We start from the raw sequence: 23,083 nt of genomic DNA, 5'->3' as shown, positions 1-23,083 counted from the left end.
CAAACATTTGTTTTCTTGAAAAAGTTTGGAGTTTTCTTCCAACAAATCATTTATTTTTGTTTTCAAATCTTTATTTTTAGCATAAGATTTTTTCAAACTTTTATGCATTTTAATCATAAGAGTTTTCACATCATCATCTTCATTATCTTCATCACAAGAAGAGTGATAAGAACTTACCTCATCTTCTCCAACGGCCATTAGTGCCATTTGGGCCAACTCTTCTTTTTCTCTTTTTGAATTGCATTCATCCCATGTAATTTTGCAATCTCCTCTTGAACATCTCTTGTTGAAGATCTTCTTGAAACTTTTGATGTGAGGAGTTATATCATTGTCCACTTCCATGATTTCATTACCCATGAAGGATGGGTTATCCCCCACTTGAGATGCTTTAAAAGCTATGCCTCTCTTATACATTCTTGCATTTTCTTCCTCTTGCACTTTGAATTTCAGCTTTAATTCATAAGAGGTTAGGGTATCCACAAGAGATTCAATGGACATAGAATTTAAATCCTTTGCCTCTTCTATAGCATTTATTTTGTTTTCCCATTCTTTTGGCAAGGCATTCAAAATCTTTCTATTTTTCTCACCCAAAGAATATTCTTTTCCAAGCAATTTAAGATCTTCAATAATGTCACAAAATCTACTACACATCTTATCAACATTTTCAAGAGGATGCATTTTGAAAAATTCATATTGAGAAACAAGCAAAGATTTCTTTTGTTCTTTAATATCTTGGTTACCTTCATGAAATACACACAATTTATCCCAAATATCTTTAGCTGATTTACAACCTTTAATCCTACTAGATTCATTTACATCTAATGCATTGTACAATATACACATGTCCTTGGCATTCAAAGAAAGGTATCTCTTGTCTTTTTCATTCAATTCTTGTCTAGTCTTTAATCTACTCAAATTGGTGGTAGAGTCAACTATTCTAACTTCATAAGGACCATCTTCTACCACATACCATAATTCAATATAAATGGATTGTAAGAAAATCATCATTCTTTGTTTCCACATGCTAAAATGAGAACCATTAAACATAGGAGGTCTATCAATAGATTGCCCTTCTAAAAAAGAAACTTTTATGGTTGCCATGATCTTTACTCTAAGCGGTTAAGCTTGATCAAAAGAGACCAAGCTCTGATACCAATTGTAAGAGCCCGGTGCAACCCAATGAGTACAAACAAATTCACAATGATGCACAAAGATATATCAAATTTAAGCACAATAAAGAAAACTTAATTAAAGAGAAAAGATAAGAAATGCAAACCAAATATCAATCCAATAGCCTCTTCAATAGATGGCGATGCTAACCAAGATGTACAAGTGAAGGCTCACTCCTTCCTCACCCCAAACACACTTTGGTTGAGCCAAGGAGTTTTACAACTATTCTAGTTAACCCTCAACAACCTACACTTGAAAGATCACTCACCCAAATAAGAACTATTTTATATAAATGAGGCAACCTTCACCAAGGTTTTACCACTTCAAGTGATAGGTTCACCTTCACCAAGGTTTTACTCCTCCTAGAGAATAACCTTCACTTGAGCAACCTCACAACCCAACTTCCCCAACCCCTTATACAACCAACAAAGAATCTTTCTACTCAAAAATCTCACTTGTAAGCTTGTATTTTGTGTTGGCAAAAGTCTCTTGTCTTCTTGTGCTTTGGGGTATTTATAGAAGGTGAGAAATGGCTTCAAAAGGCTCTCTAACGGTCAAATATTAAATGCTGTCAAAACTAGCCGTTGGCCTGTCGGACGTCCGACAGGTGCCTGTCAGACGTCCGAACCACCTGTCGGACGTCCGAACCCTGCGTCCGAACGTAGGCAGAGAGTCATCAAATCTTTGCGAAATTTCTCGGACGTCCGATGCAATCGATGTGCGTCCGAGGCGTGCGTCCGATCCTTCCGGACGTCCGATGCTTCCTCACGAGCGTCCGACAGAGTTTCCTTCTTGATGTTCTTCATCCTTTCGGACGTCCGATAGTTTCCTTTTGGCCGTCCGACATGAGTGACCTGATTTTGCTTCTTCATTTGGTTGGTTTTCTTTCCTTGACACCATTGAACCTGATTCTAACAAATTTCTCACAAAAAAACATTAGACCAAATCTACATTTTGGTTTGTTAATCATCAAAATCAAGGATTGATCGACCAAGGTCAACACAGCCGTGCAACATCAAGATAGAAAAGGACCAAGTTTACTTCACCAAATTCCTTCATCAAATCTTCATCATACCTCTTCCAATTCACTCCAAATTCGATCTACACTTAACTAAACATTTAGAGATCCTATTGAGGTAAGAAAATGAGCTGTTATTCACGGTTTTTCTTGTGCTAAGGAAGGCCAAAAATTCTGACTTTGCTCACCACACAAGTAGGTAACGATCAACTACCGAAATCTTGTTTTATGGAGGTTGATTAACACCTTTAAACTCTTGTATTCATATGGGGGTTGTTATTGTTGAAAAATTTGGAAGGTGGGCTCTATGAACTCCCACCCTTGTCTTGATGGCTGATGTGATGATTGATGATGAATTTAATGTTGTTTTAGTGCTCAAAATGGTAGATTAATGGTGTATTATTAGTATGAACTTCAAGAGATGCATGGGGTAAAAGTTCCGATTCTGTCCCTGCTTTGAACGTACCTATTTCTGCAGAATTTTGGGGTTGTAATGGCTTGTATATGATGTTTATATGTTGTATGGATGGTGTATAAAATTTCATTGAAAAATATTGAGGTTTGGTTGGTCAAATGAGTTGATTTCCAAAGTTAGCAAAACTGGAAAATGAATCCCGTATTGCCCAGACAGTCATTTTGTATCGGCCATAACTCTTTGCTCTGATGTCGAAATTAAGTGCCGTTTGTGGCACTGGAAACTACACATTCCCGGCTTTCCATTGGTATAAAATACATGACCTAGTTCCACTCGAGTGAGCCACACCATTCGTTTGAAAATCACTGCCCTGTTTCGTTGCTCTCCAGGAGACAGGACAGAAATTACTTCTTGATGCTCAAAAACGAGCTGTTTGTGGATAGAATTTGAAAATGGTTTCTTCTAAGAAAATTCAACTTTATGATAGATCTTTCCAACGCCATCAACCACGCCCAATTCCAAGTTGAATTGAGTGAGTTGTGGCCAAAGTTTGAAACTGCTATAGTGATAGAATTTTTCACTTGGACAGATTTGTAACTAACAATGATTTGGGACTTGTTGTTTTGGAAACTTTGATGTCCAACATCTACCAAAATTTATATTAGATGTTCCTTGGACTTTGTTTCACAAATAAATCAGATTTGGGTTGGTTGCTTTGGACAAAATGTTTAAAAACAAAAGAAGAGCTAGAAGACAGTTTTACCTTGGGAAATTTCTTGAACTTTGATGGTTTAGTTTACTACCTTTCCGTGTGAATTTTCAAATAAAATTTGATAGAAGAGTAATCCTTATATGGAGGTTTAATTGTGCAAAATTTGGTAATATTCTAAGACCATTTTGATATGCAAATGATGTCACAAAATTCGCTCATCGAATCTGGAAAATTTTTCGTTTTCTCTTAGCCAAATGGTCAAATCTGATTTGGAAAGTTTTATTTCGAAAATTTGGATGTCAATGGTCTTTAAATTGCTCAGTGGATGTTATGAACTCTTGGTTTCAATAATGGAGAGATTTGGAACTGATTTCATGGTACAAAAAGTTTGTAAACAAAAGAAAAGTGAGAAGGTAGTTTAGCCTTGCAACTCTTCATAAACTTTGGTTGTTTTAATGACTGCCTTACCGTGACAGTTTTTGTATGAAACTTGGTAGAAATGTTGTTCACACATGGAAGATTTAGTGTACCAAGTTTGATGTATTTCCAATGCCAACTTGATGACCAAATGATACTTCGAATCTAGTCTTCAAACCTGGAAAATAGCCCAACAGTTTTAACTTTTTCAGCAACTTGGAGCTACTATATCTTGGTGCTCGAAACTCTGTTTCTCGTTCTGCTTGTTTTGTTATACTCTTGGATTGCAACACTAATTGATTTCCAAATTTCAAAGGTTAGCTCAAAACAAGTGAATTTTACCGAATTTCCAAAGTTGGCCAAAAATCAATTTAAATCTGTCTTAGTAATTCAAATTACCAATTTTGAGCCAAAATTTGAGTGCCTTTCACTTACATTCGTGGAAAAGTGTGTTCTGAGAACTTTTAGTACTTTCAATGAGATTTCCAATGGTACCAAGTTTTCCAATTTTTGACATTTAGAATGTGAGATACGATTTTTCAAAATATCGTATCAAACCTGAAAATTTTCCGAATTCCAAGGGAAGGGAGTTTTCAAATACTCCTTATTTCTTCGATATTACTCGAACATTTTATACTTGATTTCCAAAATAAAAACTCGATTCCTCATGTACTTTAAGAAACTCCTCTTGAACCTCGATTTACGAGTAATTGAGGTTCATTTTCATAAGATTTCCTTAGATTGCTCTAGCGTGCAATCTTCCTCGATAATTAGAGATTTGTAGTGATTTTGAGTGGTAGTTGATTATTGTTTGCTCAGGCACTCGAAGGAACCTTCAAGAGGATCTCGGAGCGAACACCTAAAACGCTTGTTTGAGAACTACTCGCTTGTTTTGACTAGGTGAATGTTCCATATAGGAATATGTAATTGAATAAGTCTAGGACATGCTTATTTCATGATTATTAAGTGTTAAGTATTATGTGTTAAGTATTTACCATACTCATGCCTATTTAAGGAATGTATACTTGCATTGCATATCTACATGAATTGGTTAAATGATTAACCATATCAAATGATCATATGAACTCGATACATGCTTAACTTGCTAGATTGCTTGCTTAGCCTACTCGGTTTTGAAAAATGGGGTCGAGTGTGTACTTTATCGCACTCGTTTTCTTTTGAAATGAATAACTCATGCTTGGAAATGCTCGAATAACATGACTTGGTATGCTAAGGTTGCATACGTCGTTGGAGTGAATCTCCTCGACTCTCACATGGTAAAAATGGGATAACGGCCAATGATGGTCTATTAATATGACAAATGCCTGTCAATTAACCGTCACTACTCAACCGTTACCCGTCAACCGTGAACCGTTTATCAAATCACATGACTACCTGATTACTTGATTATCTGTTTACTCGATTTCCAATTTACATGAATATGTGATATCCGTGAATTACATGCTCCCATGAAATCAACTTGTATTGCTTACGTGCTTACGTGCTAAGTATCCACTTGATTACTTGATTATCATGAATCGCATGTTATATGAAGCTGTCCATCATTGTTAGGCGAGTGTGTACTTTACCTCACTCGACCTACTCAAATGATGAATGTTACCTTTTGCCGAATTATTTGATTACTTGTGCATGTTGTAAGCTCTACGCTGAACTGGGCCCTGCTCATGGTTACTAACTTACTCGAGCCAGGACTGGGCTCGGTCGGGTAGGTTGGAACCTTGGGAAACCGTTTCGGTATACTCGAGTATTACCACTGGAGGGATAAGGTGATGGCCAGTCAAACCGAGAGGATCCGGAAGTCATAAGGTGCAAATGACCGACAGAGTTCCACTGGAACACCGTATCCTACAGTATATGTTTACCTTGTATCATGATAATTGTTTCATGCTAAAATGTCAACATGAAATCCTGAGCTATGCCTGTGATATGCTCCATACTTGTTACCTGTCCAATGTACAAATATCATGATACCTGTTTCATGTTAATGCTCCATACCTGTAACATGCTTATTTACTCGCACCTGTAATAAGCTCCAATCACTCGTGAATTATACATGCCAATGTCTTGAACCATGATGACTGTCTCATGATAAATGTCTCATACCATGATAAATGTCTCAAATTACCCGTACAATGATTATCACCTCATGATAACATGCCATTGTGCAACCTTGAACCATGCATATGATATGCCCAACTTACTTGATTTATTTGAACTGTTAGAGTGTCTTGGAACCTCACTGGGCTGTGTAGCTCATCCCACGTTGTGGTTTTCTTTTATAGGGTTCGAGACCAAGGGTACTCGTGAGTAGTACTAGATTGTTTTCTTTTGAAAACTTTAAGTTATATTATAACGGATGGCTATTGTACCCTTTTCCGTTGGATTTTATTTAAGCTTGAAAGCTACATAATTGTAAGTGTGAGATATTTGAAGTACTTTAATTATGTATTGAAGTTATTTAAAGTATTTCAAACTTTTGAATGATGGATTGTAGTGAGTTCTGGCGAGAGTTGGGCAGACGTCCCGCGGATACCCTTTTGGTTCGCCTTAGGGAGAAGTGAGGGCGTCACAGTTGGTATCAGAGCTTAGGCTCCAGATCCTTGTAGTGTATCTTACGCTTAAATGTTTAGGATGCCGGACTGTGGGACTGGTTTGAAAGTTAAATGATTGCTTGTAGCGATGAAATTTAGAGCCACTTCACGTGGTCTCTACAAAGGAGCAAGATAAGGCCAAGTGGTGTTATGGTCCTTACTATGTGATTGAGTAAAGGCTTAAGTGCCCTTCTAGAAATGTAAGCTGTGAATCATGAATGTTATAGGTTGTAAAACCTTTATCTTGATAATTGGAGGGAATTTGATATGTGTGTTGGGTAGGAATCTCGAATATGGTGATCTACTTTTGGACCGGCCGGCTCGAGTTGTGAATTAACCTTATTTCGGATTCTTGTACCCGAGTACTTGAGGGTGGAAATCAACCATAAGGACTTGATATCTCCATTTGTGGGGAATAGGAATGAATTGATATTTCATGGGAAACCAATAATTGTTTGGTTAAGATGGTACAATAATTAAGAGTGGAAGGTGGAAAAGATCGCAACCCAAAAGATCCTTGTGTTGGGATTGAAATCGAGCATGTTAGGGAACGAGAATCGTCTAGTTCCAATTAATCTAGTGAATCTCTACTTGTGATCTTTCATAGTGAGACAATGGGAGTAGAACTTAAGAGTTTGCGCCTTGGAGATGAATGTACTTGTGATAATCACTTGTTTATTTTTGTTATTGACTTTGACTTGGGATGAACTTTACTTGGCCATAACTTGTTTTATGATTTAATGAACTCTAATTTGTATTTACTTGCATAATGATAATGATATTTGTAAATGTGATTTCTTTTCCTTTAAAGGTTGTTACTGGCATATGTGTGTTGTTCGACTATGGCGCTTAGTGTGAGATTTATACATATGTGTATAGATTAGCTGTGAACTTGGAAACTAGAGGACAACGAAAGGGACGTCAACCTAGACAATCCCGAAATGAAAGAGTAGCTAATGGGTCCGATATTGATCAAAACGTTGAGCCAAGTGTTGGGAGAGGAAATGACCAAATGGGACAAGTTTTAACTCGCATGACGGATGTCCTGGAGCTCTTAGTAGTTCAACAAGGTCAAGGTGTTGGATGTGGAAACCAACGGAAAAACCAAGAAATAGGGGAGGATCGAGCTTTAGAGCGGTTTCAGAAATTTTTCCCGCCCAAGTTTGCTGGAGGACCTGATCCAGAGGTGGCTGAGAATTGGTTAACATGACTTGGTATGCTAAGGTTGCATACGTCGTTGGAGTGAATCTCCTCGACTCTCACATGGTAAAAATGGGATAACGGCCAATGGTGGCCTATTAATATGACAAATGCCTGTCAATTAACCGTCACTACTCAACCGTTACCCGTCTACCGTGAACCGTTTATCAAATCACATGACTACCTGATTACTTGATTATCTGTTTACTCGATTTCCAATTTACATGAATATGTGATGTCCGTGAATTACATGCTCCCATGAAATCAACTTGTATTGCTTACGTGCTTACGTGCTAAGTATCAACTAGATTACTTGATTATCATGAATCACATGTTATATGAAGCTATCCATCATTGTTAGGCGAGTGTGTACTTTAACTCACTCGACCTACTCAAATGATGAATTTTACCTTTTGCCGAATTACTTGATTACTTGTGCATGTTGTAATCTCTAAGCTGAACTGGGCCCTGCTCATGGTTACTAACCTACTCGAGCCAGGATTGGGCTCGGTCGGGTAGGTTGGAACCTTGGGACACCGTTTCGGTATACTCGAGTATTACCATTGGAGGGATAAGGTGATGGTCAGTCAAACCGAGGGGATCCGGAAGTCATAAGGTGCAGAAGACCGATAGAATTCCATTGGAACACCGTATCCTACAGTATATGTTTACCTTGTATCATTATAATTGTTTCATGCTAAAATGCAACATGAAATCCTGAGCTATGCCTGTGATATGTTCCATACCTGTTACCTGTCCAATGTACTCATATCATGATACCTGTTTGATGTTAATGCTCCATACCTGTAACATGCTTAATTACTCGCACCTGTAATAAGCTCTAATCACTCGTGAACTATACATGCCAATGTCTGGAACCATGATGACTGTCTCATGATAAATGTCTCATACCACGATAAATGTCTCAAATTACCCGTACAATGATTATCACCTCATAATAACATGCCATTGTGTAACCTTAAACCATGCATATGATATGCCCAACTTACTTGATTTATTTGAACTGTTAGAGTGTCTTGGAATCTCACTGGGCTGTGTAGCTCGTCCCACGTTGTGCTTTTTTTTACAGGGTTCGAGACCAAGGGTGCTCGTGAGTAGTACTAGATTGTTTTCTTTTGAAAACTTTAAGTTATATTATAACGGATGGCTATTGTACCCTTTTCCGTTGGGTTGTATTTAAGTTTGAAAGCTACATAATTGTAAGTGTGAGATATTTGAAGTACTTTAATTATGTATTGAAGTTATTTAAAGTATTTCAAACTTTTGAATGATGGATTATAATGAGTCCTGGCGAGAGTTGGGCAGGCGTCTCGCGGATACCCTTTGGTTCGCCTTAGGGAGAAGTGGGGGCGTCACAGTTGGTATCAGAGCTTAGGCCCCAGATCTTTGTAGTGTATTCTAGGCTTAAATGTTTAGGATGCCGGACTGTGGGACTGGTCTGAAAGTTAAATGATTGCTTGTAGCGATGAAATTTAGAACCACTTCACGTGGTCTCTACAAAGGAGCAAGATAAGGCCAAGTGGTGTTATGGTCCTTACTATGTGATTGAGTAAAGGCTTAAGTGCCCTTCTAGAAATGTAAGCTGTGAATCATGAATGTTATAGGTTGTAAAACCTTTATCTTGATAATTGGAGGGAATTTGATATGTGTGTTGGGTAGGAATCTCGAATGTGTTGATTTACTCTTGTGACCGGCCGGCTCGAGTTGTGAATTACCTTATTTCGGATTCTTGTACCCGAGTACTTGAGGGTGTAAATCAACCATAAGGACTTGATATCTCCATTTGTGGGGAATAGGAATGAATTGATATTTCATGGGAATGGTTACAGGAAACCAATAATTGTTTGGTTAAGATGGTACAATAATTAAGAGTGGAAGGTAGAAAAGATCGCAACTCAAAAGATCCTTGTGTTGGGATTGAAATCGAGCATGTTAGGGAACGAGAATCGTCTAGTTCCAATTAATCTAGTGAATCTCTACTTGTGATCTTTCATAGTGAGACAATGGGAGTAGAACTTAAGAGTTTGCGCCTTGGAGATGAATGTACTTGTGATAATCACTTGTTTATTTTTGTTATTGACTTTGACTTGGCACGAACTTCACTTGGTCATAACTTGTTTTATGATTTAATGAACTCTAATTTGTGTTTACTTGCATAGTGATAATGATATTTGTATATGTGATCTCATTTCCTTTTAAGGTTGTTACTGGCATATGTGTGTAGTTTGACTATGGCTTAGTGTGAGATTTATACATATGTGTATAGATTAGCTGTGAACATGGAAACTAGAGAACAACGAAAGGGACGTCAACCTAGACAATCCCGAAATAAAGAGTAGCTAATCGGTCCGATATTGATCAAAACGTTGAGCCAAGTGCTGGGAGAGGAAATGACCAAATGGGACAAGTTTTAACTCGCATGACGGATGTCCTAGAGCTCTTAGTAGCTCAACAAGGTCAAGGTGTTAGACAAGGAAACCAACGGGGAAACCAAGAAATAGGGGAGGATCGAGCTTTAGAGCGGTTTCAAAAATTTTTCCCGCCCAAGTTTGCTGGAGGACCTGATCCAGAGGTGGCTGAGAATTGGTTAGAGAATATAAGAAATATATTCGATGCCTTGGATTGCACAGAGGAGAGACAAGTCACCTTTACTGTATTTCAACTTGAAGGAGCAGCCCGAGCATGGCGGAATGTTATAAGAAACAAGTGGGAAAGAGATCAAATCCTAAGGACTTGGATAAACTTTGTACGTGAATTTAATGAGAAATTTCTTCCTCCACTTGTCCAAGAAAAGATAGAAGATGATTTTATAAAGTTTCGTCAAGGAACTTTAAGCGTAGATGAGTATGAAACACGCTTTACGAAGTTATCCACATATGCCCCAGAATTGGTGACTATTGAACGGAATAGAATAAGACGGTTTATCCAAGGATTAGTTTTGGAAATCCAAGATGCCCTTGCCGCAGCACAGGTTGAAACATTTAGTGACGCTCTCGAAAAAGCGCAAAGGGTAGAAAGCACAAAATTTCAACTAAAAGCTTTTCAAGCTAGAAAAAGAGATGCATCTGACAGTACACTAGGAGAAAATGGACCACCACCCAAAATTAGAAAAGAAGTGGATGGAGTAGGACTGTTATTTCCTGCACCATTCATGATAAAGGAACCAAAAGGAACTATGTCGCGAGGGACTTCAGTAGGACAGACCCGATCAAAGAAAACCTCGCAAGCAAGTCAGGTCACAACACCTCGTCCAACTTGTGGATATTGTGGCCGGACGAATCACACTGAAGAAAACTGTTGGCTAAAGGGACGAAAGTGTATGGGATGTGGGAGTACCAACCATAAAGTTCATGACTGTCCAAGGAGGTATCCACGAGAAACTACTCCTCAACAAGGAAATGGAACTGTCCCTCGACAAGTCAATGGAAGGAGAAACCGATCAGTGGCATCTGAAAGAATGCATGACATGAACACACCACACGGTTCAGAGTTGTCTGAGATTAAAGAAGGTATGAATTTTGAGGACGAAATTCTTTTAAGGAGGGGAGGTTGTGAGGACTCGCAAAATTTACTTATTTAATATCCTATTTCTAGCTTATTTAATTATTTATTTGGTCTTTTACCCCGAATATTATTTTCTAAACTCTTGAGACCTAATTACATGGAAATATAGTTTCATTATATTTTTAAAGTGACTTGTTTCAAAAAATTAATTTCCGGAAGCTCGTTTAGTGAAAATAGTGAACACGTCTTTGAAAATGTTGACCGATTGAGAGTACAATAAGTTTGAAATATTGGAGATATGTATAATGGATCTAAATTAGGTATTTTAATGTTTAAATACTCAAGTGATAGTTATTAGTACTATCGCTATAAGAATTTCTCGGAAGTTTCACGTTATCGCGCCTAAATTAGAGATACGCATTTTCACACGCGCGATTTAAATTTAGGAACTTTAAACCCTTATTTTGGGACAATTGAGAGTGAATAATATTTATATGAATATAACTGCATTAGAGGTTTAGTGCACTAGTGAAACAAACGCGAGATGAATCGAGCACGAAACGAGAGCGTGCGCGCGGGGAAAAAGAGTTGACCTTTGATTAAATGAGAGCCACACATTTTAGTTTCCCATGGGAGCATCACACTAGATTAAAACCCTCCATATATTTACCTCAATTGCTGCCTCTTTTGCTTCCATTCCAGCCGTGCAACATCAAGATAGAAAAGGACCAAGTTTACTTCACCAAATTCCTTCATCATATCTTCATCATACCTCTTCCAATTCACTCCAAATTCGAACTACACTTAACTAAACATTTAGAGATCCCATTGAGCTAAGAAAAGGAGCTGTTATCCACTGTTTTTCTTGTGCTAAGGAAGGCCAAAAATTCTGACTTTGCTCACCATACAAGTAGGTAACGATCAACTCCCGAAATCTTGTTTTATGGAGGTTGATTAACACCTTTAAGCTCTTGTATTCATATGGGTGGTTGATATTGTTGGAAAATTTGGAAGGTGAGCTCTATGAACTCCCACCCTTGTCTTGATGGCTGATGTGATGATTGATGATGAATTTAATGTTGATTTAGTGCTCAAAATAGTAGATTAATGGTGTATTATTAGTATGAAATTCAAGAGATGCATGGGTAAAAGTTTCGATTCTGCCCCTGCTTTGAAAATACCTATTTCTGCAGAATTTTGGGGTTGTAATGGCTTGTATATGATTTTTATATGTTGTATGGATGGTGTATAAAATTTCATTGAAAAATATTGAGGTTTGGTTGGTCAAATGAGTTGATTTCCAAAGTTAGCAAAACTGGAAAATGAATCCCGTATTGCCCAGGCAGTCATTTTGTATCGGCAATAACTCTTTGCTCTGATGTCGAAATTAAGTACCGTTTGTGGCACTGGAAACTAGACATTCCCAGCTTTCCATTGGTATAAAATACGTGACCTAGTTCCACTCGAGTGAGCCACACCATTCGTTTGAAAATCACTGCCCTGTTTCGTTGCTCTCCAGGAGACAGGACAGAAATTACTTCTTGATGCTCAAAAACGAGCTGTTTGTGGATAGAATTTGAAAATGGTTTCTTCTGAGAAAATTCAGCTTTATGACAGATCTTTCCAACGCCATCAACCATGCCCAATTCCAAGTTGAATTGAGTAAGTTGTGGCGAAAGTTTGAAACTGCTAGAGTGATAGAATTTTTCACTTGGACAGATTTGTAACTAACAATGATTTGGGACTTGTTGTTTTGGAAACTTTGATGTCCAACATCTACCAAAATTTATATTAGATGTTCCTTGGACTTTGTTTCACAAATAAACCAGATTTGGGTTGGTTGCTTTGGTCAAAATGTTTAAAAAGGAAAGAAGAGCTAGAAGACAGTTTTACCTTGGGAAATTTCTTGAACTTTGATGGTTTAGTTAACTACCTTCCCGTGTGAATTTTCAAATAAAATTTGATAGAAGAGTAATCCTTATATGGAGGTTTAATTGTGCAAAATTTGGTAATATTCTAAGACCATTTTGATATGCAAATGATGTCACAAAATTCGCTCATCGAATCTGGAAAATTTTTCGTTTTCTCTTAGCCAAATGGTCAAATCTGATTTGGAAAGTTTTATTTCGAAAATTTGGATGTCAATGGTCTTTAAATTGCTCAGTGGATGTTATGAACTCTTGGTTTCAATAATGGAGAGATTTGGAACTGATTTCATGGTACAAAAAGTTTGTAAACAAAAGAAAAGTGAGAAGGTAGTTTAGCCTTGCAACTCTTCATAAACTTTGGTTGTTTTAATGACTGTCTTACCGTGACAGTTTTTGTATGAAACTTGGTAGAAATGTTGTTCACACATGGAAGATTTAGTGTACCAAGTTTGATGTATTTCCAATGCCAACTTGATGACCAAATGATACTTCGAATCTAGTCTTCAAACCTGGAAAATAGCCCAACAGTTTTAACTTTTTCAGCAACTTGGAGCTACTATATCTTGGTGCTCGAAACTCTGTTTCTCGTTCTGCTTGTTTTGTTATACTCTTGGATTGCAACACTAATTGATTTCCAAATTTCAAAGGTTAGCTCAAAACAAGTGAATTTTACCGAATTTCCAAAGTTGGCCAAAAATCAATTTAAATCTGTCTTAGTAATTCAAATTACCAATTTTGAGCCAAAATTTGAGTGCCTTTCACTTACATTCGTGGAAAAGTGTGTTCTGAGAACTTTTAGTACTTTCAATGAGATTTCCAATGGTACCAAGTTTTCCAATTTTTGACATTTAGAATGTGAGATACGATTTTTCAAAATATCGTATCAAACCTGAAAATTTTCCGAATTCCAAGGGAAGGGAGTTTTCAAATACTCCTTATTTCTTCGATATTACTCGAACATTTTATACTTGATTTCCAAAATAAAAACTCGATTCCTCATGTACTTTAAGAAACTCCTCTTGAACCTCGATTTACGAGTAATTGAGGTTCATTTTCATAAGATTTCCTTAGATTGCTCTAGCGTTCAATCATCCTCGATAATTAGAGATTTGTAGTGATTTTGAGTGGTAGTTTATTATTGTTTGCTCAGGCACTCGAGGGAACCTTCAAGAGGATCTCGGAGCGGACACCTAAAACGCTTGTTTGAGAACTACTCGCTTGTTTTGACTATGTGAGTGTTCCATATAGGAATATGTAATTGAATAAGTCTAGGACATGCTTATTTCATGATTATTAAGTGTTAAGTATTATGTGTTAAGTATTTACCATACTCATGCCTATTTAAGGAATGTATACTTGCATTGCATATCTACATGAATTGGTTAAATGATTAACCATATCAAATGACCATATGAACTCGATACATGCTTAACTTGCTAGATTGCTTGCTTAGCCTACTCGGTTTTGAAAAATGGGGTCGAGTGTGTACTTTATCGCACTCGTTCTCTTTTGAAATGAATAACTCATGTTTGGAAATGCTCGAATAACATGACTTGGTATGCTAAGGTTGCATACGTCGTTGAAGTGAATCTCCTCGACTCTCACATGGTAAAAATGGGATAACGGCCAATGATGGCCTATTAATATGACAAATGCCTGTCAATTAACCGTCACTACTCAACCGTTACCCGTCAACCGTGAACCGTTTATCAAATCACATGACTACCTGATTACTTGATTATCTGTTTACTCGATTTTCAATTTACATGAATATGTGATATCCGTGAATTACATGCTCCCATGAAATCAACTTGTATTGCTTACGTGCTTACGTGCTAAGTATCCACTTGATTACTTGATTATCATGAATCGCATGTTATATGAAGCTGTCCATCATTGTTAGGCGAGTGTGTACTTTACCTCACTCGACCTGCTCAAATGATGAATTTTACCTTTTGCTGAATTACTTGATTACTTGTGCATGTTGTAAGCTCTAAGCTGTACTGGGCCCTGCTCATGGTTACTAATCTACTCGAGACAGGACTGGGCTCGGTCGGGTAGGTTGGAACCTTGGAACACCGTTTCGGTATACTCGAGTATTACCACTGGAGGGATAAGGTGATGGCCAGTCAAACCGAGGGGATCCGGAAGTCATAAGGTGCAGATGACCGACAGTGTACCACTGGAACACCGTATCCTACAGTATATGTTTACCTTGTATCATGATAATTGTTTCATGCTAAAATGCCAACATGAAATCCTGAGCTATGCCTGTGATATGCTCCATACCTGTTACCTGTCCAATGTACTCATATCATGATACCTGTTTCATGTTAATGCTCCATACCTGTAACATGCTTAATTACTCGCACCTGTAATAAGCTCCAATCGCTCGTGAACTATACATGCCAATGTCTTGAACCATGATGACTGTCTCATGATAAATGTCTCATACCATGATAAATGTCTTAAATTACCCGTACAATGATTATCACCTCATGATAACATGCCATTGTGTAACCTTGAACCATGCATATGATATGCCCTACTTACTTGATTTATTTGAACTGTTAGAGTGTCATGGAACCTCATTGGGCTGTGTAGTTCATCCCACGTTGTGGTTTTCTTTTACAGGGTTCGAGACCAAGGGTGCTCGTGAGTAGTACTAGATTGTTTTATTTTGAAAACTTTAAGTTATATTATAATGGATGGCTATTGTATCCTTTTCCGTTGGGTTGTATTTAAGCTTGAAAGTTACATAATTGTAAGTGTGAGATATTTTAAGTACTTTAATTATGTATTGAAGTTATTTAAAGTATTTCGAGCTTTTGAATGATGGATTGTAGTGAGTCCTGGCGAGAGTTGGACAGTCGTTTCGCGGATACCCTTTGGTTCGCCTTAGGGAGAAGTGGGGGCATCACAGAACGAATGAATGAATGGCTTCCTATGAGCACGTATCCTTTTAATGAATGTGTTGTTATCGTTTTATATTGTAAATGTTTCTTGAACTATTGGTTATTTATGGTTAATGCATAGGACTTATTGTTTGATTATGTGTTTGAAACCTCACTGAGCTTTTAAGCTCATTCCTTTAGTTTTGTTTTCCTTAACAGGGGAAGGCGAGCAAGGAGAGAGCTCTGTATAGACTAGCTTGGTTGAGTTCTTTAAAATTTCTTTTGTAATGGTTCTCGCCCTAGCATTTGGCATGGGCTGAATGTATGAAGTATTGAGAACCTTTGTTTATTTGAGTGTGCACCCCCTTTTGAGATAGAAATGTTTATAAGTTTTACGTTAAGTTTCGGATTATCATTATGCTTGTTCCTATGTTTTATTTGAGGTATGATGGAGTCCCGGCGAGAGTTGGGCAAGCGGTCCGCCAAACCTTTTGGTTTGCCTTAGGGAAGGTGGGGCTGTCACACAGAGCATCCATATTGGCTTGCTATGCGTTCAAGACAAAATTGAACAAAGGCCAACCATGGCTTCAGTAGTTCTTATGCTCAACAGTTACTCTGTAACGTTGGCTGCACCTAATCCACCTGCATATTTTGGTCAAAGTAGAATACAAAGCTTGCTTAACAATTTACCAGAATTTGATACATCTAGTGGCACCAAGTTTCTACCAAGCTCCTCGATGAACGAAGTTCCAATTACTGAATTATATCCCAGATAAACAAAAGCAGACTTAAAGACATTTCTAATCATGTCAGCTTGGAGCATAGGCAAAACTTGTCTAGATTTTGTATGTTCATTTTTGAATTTATTGTTTTGTACCATAAACTATAACATTTCTTTAACTCGTTATCTGTCTCGCAGTTGTGTTGATTGAAGGTGTCTCGCCTTGACCATTGTGGTCTACTTTGTAAACCGTGTGGAATGTGGACTACATTCCAGCACATCATTCTATTTAGGGTGGGCAAAATTATCCGCTAATCCGAAAACTCGCCATATCCGATACAATCCGATTCGAAAATTAGGATACTCGATATGTATTATTTAATCGGGTCAAAAGAGCGTCTGGTACCCTTTAAAATGTAGGGCGGGTTAGGGTCATATAATTAAAAACTTGTGGGTATCCAACCCGCCCCACATATATTTATACACACACATATATATACATATATTTATTTATTTTTATACACATATTATAAAATAATATTTTTAAACCTAAATAATCAATTTCATTGAACAAATTGCATTACAAATATGAGAGATTATAGTTTATTTATAAGATTCATTTGTACAGATCATGATTTTATGTTTTATAGAAATGAGTTTAATTAATGTGAAACATATATTTAAAAGAATGTGCTACTTATTTCAAATTTTTTATTGATTTTGTATTCTTTTAATTTTTTTCCTTTATCTTGTGTTCTCTTTGCATGCTTGTTTCTTGATGGAAAAATTTTTTTGAAAAAAAAAACTTTATTGAATCTTAGATGAAAGTGTAAAATACAAAATTAAATTAATATAAATTATTTTTTAAAATTTTAAATAATAAGTGAAGCGGGGTAGGTATCTGTTGATCCGACCTTATCTTGATAGATACTCGCTGATATGTGGGGTGGATAAGAGCTAAAAAATAGCTCACCTGTAAGGTGCGAGTCAGGTCAGCAAAATGGTAGACCCAACCCGTGTCCATCCCTAATTCTACTATCTTATAAGTAAGAGAGAATTAACACATAAAAAGGGTGTTTGGTCCCCTATGCTGCCGGGGATTTTGTTGCTTTGAGTTGGGCATTTCTATCTTTTCAAGCGGGTTGGTCTCCCCTCTTTAAGCCTTAGGTTTTACGGGTGGCTATTTGCTGCCAGGCAATGGTGGGCTTAGTCCCAATTCTGGCCCCCAAGTACTCATTGCGACTAAAGCTGTGGGCTGGTGGCATTTTGTCATGTTGTGGCCCACATAGTTTCCGTGAGAGGCTAGCTTCCCACCATATGAGGGTATGGACGATGGATGTGTTTGGATAAAAGATTATTTGAAAAGATTATTCAGTATAATATTATTGTATTTTTTCTGTGATATAATGTAATGTATGTAAAATATAAAAGTGGTTAGACTTATAAAAAAGTGGTTAGAAAATATATTTGTGATGTATGTAAAATGTAAAGGGGCTATCTCGATAGATCGTATCATCATCATCATCATCATCATTAGAGTTTAAAATCATTGATTAATAGATTTGGTTGGTGATTGCCATATATACAGAACAGAGTTAGAGTGATTTATCTTATTAGAAGATAATTTAAAATTTTCTTATATTTTCAGATTTGTTCAAATTTTTCAGATCTATTGTTTCCGTTAAATTATAAATCTGTTATTTTCTATGACGGTGTTGTAAATCAAATTGCGTTAGACAATTTTCAGGATCCATTGACGAAATTTGCTTTTTATAAAAAAACCATTATTAAATATTGAAACAATAGGTAAAGGGAAAAGAAAAAAAAATTTGTCAATTGCATATTGCATATCCGTCCTCCAACTGCCCCCAATTATAGATTGTGTACTTGCCCACCAAACGTCCACCCTTAAACAAACGAAGAATAAACTAATGAAAGAATGCCACCTCGCTCAAGCTGTCCATATGATACCTATCGGTAAAGGTAGTGTTAGGATTTTATATAGTTGTTAGATAAATCAAGGAGTCTTTTGCCAAAATAACCTTTTTTTCAGAAAATATTCCAACAATGATTCAACTTCAAATTTTATTACTAATCTAATCTTTTGACCTTGACCTTATCCCTTAACAATGAGCAACCTCCTTCATGCTTTTTCAATCAAATTCTTCAAATTTAATCAAATTCTCATTACCACTATTATTAGCATAGGAAGTTCCAGACTCACGAGTATCCATCCAAAATAAAAAGTATAAGAATCCTTTCCTTAGCCCAACATGCTGTTCTCCCAATATAGCCACATACATAGTGAGTTTCCGTTCAATGCAGTATAACAAAATCAAAACAAAACTCCAGAAAGAGTTAATCGAATGAACAAGTGAAGGAGAGTTCTATGCAAATATACTAATAATTCCAATTTTGAAAAATTTGAAGTGAGTTTTTCTTTTTTCTTTTATTTTTATCAGGAAAGAGAAAATTACCGCAACTGGAATGGATATGAACAATCAAAATTTAGATTTTGCTCTCATGTTTGGTGATAATTCTAGTTTCTTTGGATTTTAGTGAGTTTCTCTTTTATTTTTTTCTTTTTTTAAAGAGTAGAGTAGAGTATTATAGTCATGTAGAGAATGTTTAGACTATATAAATGGCTAATGAGAGGGTTTACCCTTTTCCTCATTTCCATTTGAATTTGATCGGATGGATAACAAAAAAGGTTGTTGTTAGGAAATTGGCATAATTTCTTTTAAACAGTTTCTTATTTTGTGTAGAAGTAATTAGTTTCCTAATTAGTTTAGTTACTTGAAATAGTAGTCAAGGAATTTCCTATAGAAATAGGATTTATTTCCTATTCTAAACTAGTTTTGGAATTAGCATTAGTTTTCTATTGTTATTTAGATTTTGGCTATATAATGTTTCTTATAAATAGATGGGTTGACATACTACACAAGAGACATATAAGAGCACACAAGAGGTGACATGTTGCCTTATACATGGGTGGTTAGAGAGAGTTCTTAGGAGATGAAAGATGGTATACAAGGGTTGGATTTGGGTTCAAGTTGTATTCTTGTATAAGGTTTTTCTCTCATAATAAAGAACAAGTTCCTCTCTGTGGACGTAGGCTCAATGGTAGATGCGAACCGTGTTAAATATTGTGTATCGTTTGCCTTTTATGCTTATAGCTTATTTATCATTAAATTGTTGTGCACTTGATATCTCAATAGTTGGTTGTTCCACACTTGGATCCTAACAAGTGGTATCAGAATTTGGTTGCGAGACTGGGTTGCTCACAAGTACTTGAATCCCAAAAAACTGAATGGTTGGATCAAGAGTTTGGTTGTTCAAGGTTAGATTCTGGTTAATTATTGAGATCAATTGAATTGGTAGCTATTACTAATTGAATAATTTAATGAATGGTATCCTTGTTTCAATGGCTTGGCAAAAAGCAAAAAAATGGAAAGTTAAAAAGTATGGAGATACTTGATGGTGAATCTAAACAAGTGATTTAAGGGTCAAGAAAAAAGTAGAATCTAATATTGATTTTGGATGTGAATCGATGGACATTTTCTCACACCTCCAATGGTTGATACTTCATCTCGGTACTTTTTAGATTTCAGTTATGTTCTTTGTGTGGTGTGGCATGTGTTCTAAAGAAAAAGAAGATCTAACTTTCATACGCCAAAAGATTCTAACAGTTACGAGTTTTTCATTTAGGTGGAGTTTTGAAAATCACATGTGGCGAGATAGTCTTGAGGATGGAAAAAAGCATGCTAATTTTACCACTTGATTGCCTCAATGATTAGGGTTAGACCTCATAAAGGAATCCCGCATTGCAAGTGGTAGTGAGAAGACATTCTACAAAGGGAGTTGGTGAATGGAGATACTTTCTCACTAATCAACTAGAGGTTGGATTTGAGGTAACTACACATATTCATTTGCCGATTGAATCAATTTGGTATCAGGATTGTATTGATTCAGGTGTGTAGTTCGATACCATATTATTTGATAGTTGAAAGCAAATGGTTGCTAAAAAATATTTTTGCCAAGGTGGAGATTTGTTAGGAAATAGGCTTAATTTCTTTTAGACAGGTTTTTTGTTTTGTGTGAAAGTAATTAGTTTCCTAATTGGTTTAGTTACTTGAAATAGTAGTGAAAGAATTTCCTATTTGTATGAGTTTAGAAATAGACGTTATTTCCTATTCTGAACTAGTTTAGGAATTAGCATGGTTTCCTGTTATTATTTGGATTTTGGCGATATAATGTTCTCTATGAATAGGTGAGTTGGCATACTACACAAGAGACAGACAACAACACACAAAAGGTAACATGTAACCTTATACATGGGTAGTAAGAGAGGGATCGTAGGAGATTAGAGATGGTATACAAAAGTTGGGTTTGGGTTCAAGTTATATTCTTATATAGGGTTTTCTTTTCATAATAAAGAACGGGTTTCTTTCCGTAGATGTATCAATAATAGAGCCGAATTACGTTAAAAATTGTGTGTCATTTATCTTTCATGCTTGTAGATTGTTTATCATTAAATTGTTGTACACTTGATATCTCAATAGTTGTTTGTTCTGCGCTTGGATCCTAATAGCTGTTATGGGAATAAAGTACGAAATCGAATGATATTCGGAATATTTTTTGTAAAGGGAGTTATTTAGACAAATAACTCTAAATTAAGTCTCTTGGCTTTTGAAAACCTGGTCAATATCATCATCTACATCCTACCTCCCTACAGAGGTAGGAACAACAGAAGTCTTGTTCCTCCCTAGTGTTCTGGTGATTCTTTGGTGATTTCGTGCAGCATTAGGAGTAATTTCGGTAGGAGATTTCCCATACTGCTTGTTTCTTTCTTTTGTTTTTTTCCTCCTTTCCCGTTTAGTGTTTCAACCTGGTGCTGCATGTGGGTTCTTAATGGCCCCAAGTCACAGTTTACTTTGGTTTTGCAATTATCTAAGCCTAATTTTTTAAAAAAATGCATGATGAGCAACAATTTGTTCCTGTTTTGCTATGGTCTGTGCCTAATAAAAAAAAGTGCCTGGTTTTGGATTGATACTATCTTTTTTAGCCATTAGGAAAATATAAATTTAGATTAACAGTTTAGTATGAGTTCTGCTCCAAATTTCATCTACATTCCTCACCAAAAAATCTGCTCCAAATTTTGTCTACACTCCTGACCAAAAATAACAATAATAAATGGTCCCTTGAGTGGCCATTTATATAACACTTTTTGAACATATTAAAAAAAAAAATTAGTATAATTTTGTTCCAAACTCAATTGAATATTTTAGTACCAATTTTGTTCGAAATTCTTCTACATTACTAGAAAAGAAAAAGAGGTATGGTGTGCTTTATCTACATTCTTGACCAAAAATAAATAAATAAATAAATAAAGGATCCCTTTAGTGTCCACTTATATAACACTTTTAGCAGGAATTCATTACTACTATTTTTATGCATCAATTAATTACTTGCATGGAAAAAATAAATTTTAGTATAATTTTGTCCCAAATTCAATTGAATATTTTAATACCTATTTTGTTCAAAATTTTTCTATATTGCTGAAAAGGAAAACGAAGTATGGTGAGCTTTAATTACTTGCGTACTTTTTAAATAGTCAAAATGTAATAATAGCAATGGATGATTAAACAAACAACATATAAAGTCTTTGTAAAGTATATTGGTGAGTTTTAATTAGTTGTGTATGCTTTACATAGCCAAAAAATAATAATAGCAATAGATGATTAAACAAACAACATATAAAGCAAAATTTATTATTTCCTTCTTATTTGATAGGTGTCGAGCCTGTGCAATAATAATTACCTACTCAAGAAAAATACAAATTTTGTATATAGCGGTAAGCAGGGTCGAATCCACAGGGGCTGGGGATAATTCGTTTCTTCTATAGTCCAAAGTATGGGGGTTTTTCGAAAATATAAAATGACTAATTAACCAACTAATGAAACAACTAATAGATATAAACAGGAATTAATCAATAACCAATATGACTCTAGTCAAATGTGCAACTTTTCAGACACGGTCCATTCAACTGATCATCGATGCAAAGATAATTCAATTACTCATCAATAGATTGGTTATAATTGTTATACACGCGATAAATAACCAGCCTTTCCTTACTTTTTCGATAGTCAAGGTACGACCGTTGACTATTTCTCTAAGCAAGAAACAACCCTAGGTACGACCTCGATTGCATTAATAATCAGAAAAACCCAATCCTAACCAACAAACACGCTACGAGGGTTCGTTTAAATTAGATCATATATTTCCCTAACATGAAACCAATCACACTAGTCGCCACTGATATTAACCAATTGAATAATTACGGATTCAATCAATTAATGTGACAGTAGATTATTAGGTTAATTTGAATATCCGGCCCTTGACATTCAAATAACAAAACAATCATAAGCAATTAAACCAGAAAATGTACGAATACCAATGAATAAAAGAAAT

The 23,083-nt window shown here is 36.1% G+C and overlaps 1 protein-coding gene across 1 annotated transcript in view; it reads left to right on the top strand.

Annotated features, from left to right (window-relative positions):
- Nucleotides 1–16,667, top strand: part of LOC113718051 (cysteine-rich receptor-like protein kinase 10) — a 30,618-nt gene extending 13,951 nt beyond the window's left edge. The window contains exons 13-14 of the mRNA XM_072071938.1: nucleotides 11,624–11,643; nucleotides 16,419–16,667. Coding sequence (XP_071928039.1) covers nucleotides 11,624–11,643; nucleotides 16,419–16,667 — 269 coding nt within the window. The remainder of the gene's footprint in view (nucleotides 1–11,623; nucleotides 11,644–16,418) is intronic.
- The last annotated feature ends 6,416 nt before the right edge of the window (nucleotides 16,668–23,083 follow it).

This window comes from Coffea arabica, chromosome 11e, assembly GCF_036785885.1.
Source record: "Coffea arabica cultivar ET-39 chromosome 11e, Coffea Arabica ET-39 HiFi, whole genome shotgun sequence".
NCBI lineage: Eukaryota > Viridiplantae > Streptophyta > Magnoliopsida > Gentianales > Rubiaceae > Coffea > Coffea arabica.
Note: the sequence above shows the minus strand (reverse complement) of the source record. Positions and strands in the feature narration are given on the sequence as shown.